The sequence below is a fragment of the Telopea speciosissima genome, chromosome 3 (genome assembly GCF_018873765.1).
Source record: "Telopea speciosissima isolate NSW1024214 ecotype Mountain lineage chromosome 3, Tspe_v1, whole genome shotgun sequence".
In the NCBI taxonomy this organism is placed as follows: domain Eukaryota; kingdom Viridiplantae; phylum Streptophyta; class Magnoliopsida; order Proteales; family Proteaceae; genus Telopea; species Telopea speciosissima.
Genome location: NC_057918.1, coordinates 1,955,998 through 1,965,228, shown reverse-complemented (window position 1 = coordinate 1,965,228; position 9,231 = coordinate 1,955,998). Strand labels below are relative to the sequence as shown.

Here is a 9,231-nt window from a genome sequence, read left to right as displayed (position 1 = left end):
TAGTATGCCTCTAGTTAACTCGTTTATGATAAGCGCAAACAAATAAGTGCTTAAGGCTATTTCTTGATGTATCCTAATAGTGATGGGGAAATAACTACCTTGAACCCCCCTCCCATAATTCTTACGTGAGGCACCACACCATCGTGCATATTTTTAATTATGTCAACATATTTACATGGCACCGTTATCTTCTCTAATATATGCAAGATATCTCTCGAGTGACTTTGTCGTAGCCTCGTAGGTTTTTTCTAGGTCAATAAAGACCATACAGACATCCTTCTTGCCCTCTTTATACCTTTCAATGAGTCCCCTAAGAAAGAATATAGCTTCCACTATGGATCTCTTGGCATAAAACCAAATTGGTTTTCCGAAATAGTAATTTCCTTTCTCAAGTGTGTTTCAATAACCCTCTCCCATAACTTAATCGTATGATTCATTAGTTTTATGCCTTTATAGTTATTGTGGCTCTGAATATCACATGTTTACCAAAAAAAAAGACTTTGAATATCACATTTATTTTGGTAAGCCGGGACCACAATGCTTCTCCTGGGACATTTTCTTTGTGTTCATAATTTTTTTAAACAACTTAGTTAGCTAGGCTAAATCATAAATTTCCAAGCTCTTCCACATATTTATCGGGACTCCGTCTAGACTTGGTGCCTTACCTACTTTCATTTTTCTTCAAGACTTTTTAATTTTTAATTTTTTTTAATCTTAGACACCCTAATTATGCATATATATCTATGACGTGTGGTGTCTAAACGAGTAACGTAGCCATTAGGACACTACTACTCGAAAAGTCTTTATTTAATAGGCTGTAAAATAATCATTCCATCTTTCCTTAATGTTCTTATCCCTTATTGGTATTCTACCATCTTCACTTTTAATAAATTTATCATGGTCAAAATCTGTACTCTTTCTTTTTTTTACTTTTACTTTAGCTATTTTATAGATAATTTTTTATCCCTTCCATTGTGTTCATATTGTTATAAAAATCATAATTTTTCCTCGCCCTTTGGCAATTTCGTACCCTTTTACTCCTTTTTGTCATGTCTTAAAACTAACTTTCTTAGTCACTGACTGCAAAATTTGACATCTAACAAGGGTAAAAAATAAAATTCGAAGATAGAAACGGTTTATAGACTTATAGTGTTAATTATGATCCAAATCAATCAGAAAGAGAGTAGAATCTGTGGGAATTGACTTGATCAATCATAGTTGATTCGGTTCCAAATCACCTAATTGACGGATCCAATTCTTTGTTTAAAAAATCGTGGTTTTGGTTTTGAAATTTTGATGTATCAATCCAATAGTTGACAGGGGGGGGGGGGGGGGGGGGGGGGGGGGGGGGGGGGGGGGGGGGGGGGGGGGGGGGGGGGGGGGGGGGGGGGGGGGGGGGGGGGGGGGGGGGGGGGGGGGGGGGGGGGGGGGGGGGGGGGGGGGGGGTTTTGGGTGGGGTTGGTGTGGGGGGGGGGGGGGGGGGGGGGGGGGGGGGGGGGGGGGGGGGGGGGGGGGGGGGGGGGGGGGGGGGGGGGGGGGGGGGGGGGGAGGGTGGGGGAGGGGGGGGGGGGGGGGGTGGGGGGGGGGGGGGGGGGGGTTGGGGGGGGGGGGGGGGGGGGGGGGGGGGGGGGGGGGGGGGGTGGTTGTGGGTGGGGGCGGTGTTTTGTGTGTTTTTTGGTTGTGTTTTTGGGGGGGCAAGGGGGGGGGGGGGGGGGGGGGGGGGGGGGGGGGGGGGGGGGGGGGGTTTTTCGGGGGGGGGGGGGGGGGGGGCGATGGGGGGGGGGGGGGGGGGGGGGGGGGGGGGGGGGGGGGGGGGGGGGGGGGGGGGGGGGGGGGGGGGGGGGGGGTTGTTTTTTTTTTTGTTTTTTTTTTTTTTGGGGGGTGATGCCCTGGGTATCCACATAGTAAAGACCATAGCTTTGCATACTCTGAGTTTTCCTCCTTGCCAATAATGGAAAACACTCCAAAATGAAGTTAGCTAATGGATTTTGATAAACATAAGTTCACCCTGACCAATCAAGGAGCGACACGTGGCAAAGCCCAACAATGGAGAACCAGGCTAGAGTCACCCAGACCGGAACCGGGCGCGGTTCCTTGACCACAGGCACGGACCACCCACTCTGGGCGTGGACCCATGGACCTCCCAGGACATGGCATGCCCCGAACACGTCATGCCCATACAGGTCATCCCCCAAGCGCAAACACCCGCGGATCGCCGTCAACGTCAAGGACTCTAGGCTACCGCCTATCAAGTCACATGGAATGAATGGACTCAAGCACCTTGAACCTCATCTACCACGTAGATGATCTATCCATCAAGGATACGAAGACTTCCAAAGACACCACATCTCTAAGGAAGGCAACTACCAGTCTATCAAGGACTCTACATCTCCCGGGAAGACAACTACCTAGTCTATCTAGGACTTTACATCTCTTGAGAAGACATCCAATTAGAAATAAGCCCTGCTACCTAGGGACTCTATCACCTACGACAAACACTCTACATCAACTGAGACTCTCCACACCGCCATGCACTACTATAAAAGACAAGGTACACAACCCCAAGAGGGGATGGGAACTCATCTTGAATGCTATTATTCATCTGTTTGCTCAGAGAGATCTAATTTAGGCATCGGAGAGTCCTAGACCAGAACCACACCGATTCTCCTTTATCACCCCAGGGTCTTTTGTAGGTTACGGCACTCGAAGGATCGTTGAGCGATTTCTTGACGCAACAGATTTGAAATAGAAGCGACCCTCCCCTAAAATAACGATAAGTCACTTTTATCATAATAGACTCAACTCAACTGGAGTAAAAAAGATTAATCTTTATGTCTTTAGAGATAAGGGTTAGGCAATTCTTCTTCTTCGGCCAAAAGGCATTAGAAAATTCCAACCTCCTTTTAACAAATTTTCACTCTCTTCTTAAACATATGATTAAAAAAAAAGTGAAATATTATTTCCAATCTTACAATTTATTAATTCCATTACGTGGGCAAATGATGTATCCATTTTGATAGTCTAATTTAAGTATATGCCAAATTTTAAAGTCTAATTCCTTGTCCGTGTAGTTGTACTTGTAATCTATATATTATATAGTGTACTCTCTCAACTCTTTGTAGGAATCACTATTTAAAAGATCGGGACCAAAATCAGTTGACTCAGAGCAGAACCGAATCGTCTCGTAATTGATTCTGATTTTGGATGTTTTCGAAATGCTGATCCTAGGGTTTTTGAGACCGCGGATTCCAATTTAGTTAAAAGAAGGAAAAAAAATGGACGGCTCAAAATGTTCAAACTTTTCTTGTGACTTCTAGAAAGTTGTGATACCAATAAACTTTTTTTTTTTTTTTTGGGGGTAAAAGATACCAATAAACTAAAAACGAACGAAAAAGCTTCACTTTCCACTTTCTCGAGTCCATTAACATTTTTTTTTTCTTTCAATTTTTTATTCTCCTGTTACCTGTGTGCGTAGAAATGTATATAGTACATACAATATTGTGACACGGGAGGAAAACGAAAATAGTTTCTCTTTCTTTTAATAGACTGGGAAAATTGGAAATCAAAGGAAGAACTACGAAGCAGAGATAGATAAACAATCTCTGTTTTAGTGCGCATTTTCCACGAAGTTTTCCCAGTTTCAGTCTGCTCCTCTTGTTTCAAATCGTTCTCTCTTTGTTTTGACCTAGCTGGAGGAAAAGCGGTGTTTTTTTTCCACAAATTATGTTATTGCGTAGATCGACTCGGTTTCATGTTGTCGTTCTTAGATTTTGGTTTATTTAAGAGTGACCGGCTCTGGTCTCTCTGCTTAACATCATTAGCTTTACTTGTTTGTGTATCTCGGATTTAATTTCTGGGATTGCTGGGAAGCAATGAAATCTTCTCTGAAGAAACTAAAAGGATTCGCACTTCACAAGAACGATCCGAAAGAGAAAAGAGATCTTCAACCTTCAGCGCAGTTGGATGAGCTCGCTCAGGCTGCACAGGTACTTACCTTATTAGTCTCTTTAAGATTTTCTCATTTGGACATGTATAATAATTCTATCTGGAGCTAGCTTGTTTTCGTTTTCCAAGCACGGATACATGAAGCGCCTGCCTAATTTAGGGTTTAACGGAGTAGTGTTAGATTTCGATGGTTACGAGTTATAAACTTACAATTCGGAAATAACTATTGGATGATCTCTATAACTAGAGACCATAGGAGTTCGAGGATCGTTCATTTTGGTTGCTCCGCATTTGATGGTCCAGTGCTCTAGTTGCAACTCTTGACCTTCCCCTTTTCACTGGGCTTGTGAAGGCTTTTCATCACGTAGGCCGTGATCTTGGAAACCCTATCCATTCTCATTTCTTGTTGATCGTTTTGGGAAAAAAAAATAAGAAGGCTTAAAGCCAGGTAAATATTTATAGTAGTGAGATCGTGCTGCTGTTTGTGGTTCCCCACTTTAAATGAAGTTCCAGGAAAGCATTTCTACGTAACCTGTTGAGTTCAATTAGTGGTGTTTGGGGGGGAGGAGTGATTGTGTTTCTAGGTTCCGAGTCACATTCTAATTTATCTTAACTAAGTTTAGTTTAAGGTTTCCAGCTGAGTTCAATTACTGTGTGTGAATGTTTCTCATATTGGACCTTTTTTCCATCTCAATTATGGGTGTTTTTTCTTTGTTTGAGAAATCTCACTCTGTTATGCCTGCAAAAAAAAATTTGTTACAGTATTAAATTCTTATCTCTGTAGTTGTGTAGTTTGAATAGGACCAAAGAGCGGTCTCCATCCCCAATTGTAAATGATCTCATAATGAATTAACCGAGTTCAAACTTCCCAACAGGGAAGAGTACTGGGGTGATCTTTGGTCTTGTGATTGTTAATTGATCCAGAAGCTGGTCTTCCATGAAACTATGTCCTTGTGGATCCTAGGCCTTACCAAGGGTCAATTTATCTCAGTTTATTTGTGGCTTTTGAAGTCATATATATGATCCATATGCATGAAATTGCCAGTGCATGAATCCAAGCAGTTGCTATGTACTTCTGGCCTTACCTTAGGCACTGGTTGATTATATATAAGATTTCTGAACTTCAATTGATCAAGTAAACATAGATCAATGTTAATACGAGACCGAGATTCTTGTATTTGTCTTATTTACAATGGAATTCTCTTCTCCATGTTGGTCAAGTACAATTGAACAATGCCTAGCTCTTGAGGTGGATAGGAGAAACTCTTAACTCATATGAAAGGAAATATACTCAACTAAAACACACAATTTCAATTCAATGTTTCAAGAATGGAAATTTAGTATTACATTTTTTTTTCTAGAATCCAAACTACGAACCAGGAGCACCTTGAAAGAACCAATATTGGATGGAAATATTAAGGGATGACTATATATATTATATTTATTTCATGATTTTTACAAGCTCTAGATGATTTATTTTAATTTAAGGATTATATGTGTAACAATTAGGTGTTCAATTATTTGTTTAGTCTAAAATGGTGATATTATTACATTTAGCATGGCATTGTTTATGAATAAATCAACCTTTTCTTCCTCAATAACAGGTATACTTCTCTCTATAAGAAGAAACAACAACAACAACAAACTCAGCCTTATCCCAACTTAATGGGGTCGGCTACATGGATCCAAACAAAACAAAGTAGGGAAAACTGAGGTCTATACAAAAGGGGGAGTGAAGAGGTGGGGAAAAGAGAGATGGGAAAAGAGATGAAAAATGAAAAAAGGAAAATGACAAATGAAAGATGGAGAGTAAAAAGAAAAATGAAAGATGAAAGATGAAAGATGAAACTAAGAGGAAAGAGGCACAATTCAGTAAGTCAGGAGAATCTCAGCTAAATGGGGTCTGTTACATGGATCTTTGCCCTCCAATAGGCCATATCCGAGGTCATACTTGGTACAAAACCTAGACTATCTTCCTCACAACTTCTCCTATGGTAATTTTAGGCCTGCCCTAGCTCTTTTAGCTCCTTCAATCGGGATCATATCACTCCTCCTTACTGTGGCGTCCCTAGGCCTCCGTTGAACATGACCATACCACCTCAAGCAACTCTCTCAGAGCTTGTCATCGATCAGGGCAAATCCCAAGTCAGCTCTAATAGGCTCATTCCTTACTTTATCCTTCTTAGTTTTTTCGCATATCCATCTTCACATCCTCATCTCTGTCACACATAGCTTCTCAATATGACACTTCTTAATTGCCCAACATTTTGTTTTATACATCATAGCCAGTCGTACAACAGTCCTATAGAACATGGAAGAAGATCTCAATCGAAACCTATAGAAACCACCGAGATATCTCGGTTCGGTCGAAACATGGTTGAACCACCTTGAACCAGGCCTATATAATACCTCATCTCGACCGAGAAAGGCATATCTCGACTTGGTTTCGATGGTTTCGATTGGCACAACCTCTTTTCCCCCATATTTTGGAACTCTTCACCAAAGTTGGACCAATCTTGCATCTAAAAGCTTAGATTTACATCCTGGAGTGTTGTTTGAACCTTCATTGAAGAAGGTAATAGTGTTCTCTTCCCAAAAAATCATACTTTTTGTACTACTCTCAGTCTCTCTCCCCTTGCTCTCTCTCCCTTTGTGGATTAGACACACCAAGAAACTCCGCATGGAATTGAGAAAGAAGGAGCTTAATGTTTTATTTGGATAATATGTATTATTCAAGGTTCTTGTACTTTAAATTTAATGTGAATTGAGTATTAATAATACCAGTTTAGTGTCTGAATCAACGTACATTAGTAAACTTGGGTCAATAACCACAAGTACCAATTTGAGTGGTTTTTTTGTGTGAAAATAGTTCATGCATTGTGTTTAAAATGTCAAAAAGAGTATGTATGCAAAAAATCAGACATAAAAAAACCATATTTGGGCACCGAAACCAAGGTTTCCCCACAAATGGGAAAAAGTACTAGGTTTCGACCAAAACTTGGTTTCAGCCAGGTCGAAAACCGAGTTCTTGATCCTTGCTATAGAACTTTGCTTTAAGCCTTAAAGGAATAGGTCGGTCACACTACACTCCGGAAGCACCTCTCCACTTCATCCATCCCACTTATTCCCTGTGAAATATCATCCTCTGTATCACCTTCTTTTTTATGATTGACAATAGATATCTAAAATAGTCTGCATCTCCTTTTCCCAAATTCGCATCATGTCAGTATCCATCATATTATGACTAAAATTACACATCATGATGTAAATATGTCACCTAAAGAGTTTATTTTATTGAAAATAAGCTTTGCATTGGGTTATATATCTATTGGGACTTTGATCCCATGGGTTAATTTTGTAATTGGCCAATTTAATAAGCCTAAAATATGGGGTAGAAAGTAGGAAAACGGGATTTGCTTCATTATTTTAGTTAGAGTCCTATTTTAAGTTTGTTTTCTTTATTATTTCACTTTCCTAGTCAATTTAGGTTACCTTATTAGTTGAGGATAGGGTTAGGCCTTTCCTTTTTAGTGTCGAAGTGTATTTTGAGTCTTCTATATAAGTTTAGAAGGGAGGTCAACATTGGACACGAATTTGAATGAAATCAATGAATTGAAAAGTTGCTTATGCAATGTTGAAAATCCTGAGATAGGATGGGTGAGATAGCCAACCACAACCTTCCCCAATCCCCTTCCATCGGTCCTTGATTCCAAACCCTAGTTCGGTCAAATCGAGTTCAAGAGTGCTACAAGCTGTTGGGATTTCTTTTCAATAGATTGTTACATTGATTTCTTGAAGATTATTACATCAAGATCATTGCTGCTTCAATAGGTTACAATTTTTTGGGTTTTTATTTGTAACTTCAACCAAGAAAATTGTTCCTTCATTTGAGTTCCCATTGTTCTCTTGGTTCCCTTATATGATTTCTTATTTATTGGAGGGTTTTCTATTTTATCCTGCATGGGATTAGGCCTATTCAGATTCTAGTCTTTACAGTAAATCATATACTTCCATCTTCGTTCTACTAATCTTGAGGCCTTTTGTTTCCAAGGTTGATCTCCATAGAGCTCTAACTTAGCGTTAATTCTTGCTTTTGTCCCATCCACCAAAACCATATCATCGGCGAAGAGCATACACTACGGGACCTCGTCTTGAATGCTCTTGGTTAGGTCATCCTGACGAGCGCAAATAAATAAGGGCTTAAGGTTGATCCCTGATGGAACCCAATCGTAATTGGGAATTCATTGCCCTAATCTCCCACAGATCTCCCACTAGTCAGTATGCCCTCATACATATTTTTAATTACATCCACGTATTTACTCGACACCCTTCTTTTCACTAGAACATGCCGGATTAAATCTCTAGGGACTCTGTTATAGGCTTTTTCCAGGTTAATAAAGATCATATGGAGATCCTTCTTGCTATATCTATATCTTTCCATGGGTCTCCTCAATAAGTAGATAGCTTCTGTCGTGGATCTACTTGACATAAAGCCAAAGTTTCATACTGAGATATGAGTCTCTCTTCTCAAACGGGCTTCAATAATTACCTTTATTTTTGTAGATTGGGATTATAATGCTTCTCCTCCATTCATCTGACATCTTCCTTGTGTTTATAATCCTGTTAAATAGATTGGTTAACCAATATACGCCACAACCTCCTAGGGGTTTTCACACTTTCATTGGAATCTCATCTGGGCCGGGTGTGTTGCCTGCTTTCATCTTTCTTAAGGGGTCTTTAACTTCCGCCACATTAACCTTTTGTACATATCTATGGGGTGGCCTGTCTTGTTGAATAATGCAATCATCCGGGTCATTTCTACTCGACCTATTTCCATTTAGTTGACCATAAATATACTCATCCCATTTCTTCACAATGTCCTCATCCCTTACCAACACTCTTCCATAAATTATTTTTGTCTCTATAAGAAGAACAAAATTGTTTTTTTTTTTGGGAGGGGGGGGGGAAGTGAACAAGGGGCTGCTCTATTATTGGGGAAGGGACTCTGCAAGGACAAAGCAACACCTCTTATACAAGAAGTACAAATAAAAATGAATAGAGGTGCTAAGAAACGAGGGGCCTGAAGGCATGCATGCACTATGTTCAGAGAATTGAAATTCTTTTTTTTGGGTACATAACTAGCTAACAAGTCATCTGACATTTGGATCTGTTGGAGGGAGGTGTTTATTCCTGACGCAATTCATGGACCTTTCTCATGAAATGCGTTATCTCCAAGGATTTCTATGGTGAAGGCATAGGGCCTTAAATTTTTTTTGAGCTGCCTTT

General features: G+C 40.5%; 1 protein-coding gene across 1 annotated transcript in view; it reads left to right on the top strand.

Annotated features, from left to right (window-relative positions):
• Positions 1-3,822: 3,822 nt before the first annotated feature.
• The window catches only part of LOC122656189 (uncharacterized protein At2g33490-like), a 32,108-nt gene continuing 26,699 nt past the window's right edge, over positions 3,823-9,231 (top strand). Inside the window, exon 1 of the mRNA XM_043850657.1 lies at positions 3,823-3,986. Within this exon, the coding sequence (XP_043706592.1) occupies positions 3,873-3,986 (114 nt within the window). The 5' untranslated portion in view covers positions 3,823-3,872. The remainder of the gene's footprint in view (positions 3,987-9,231) is intronic.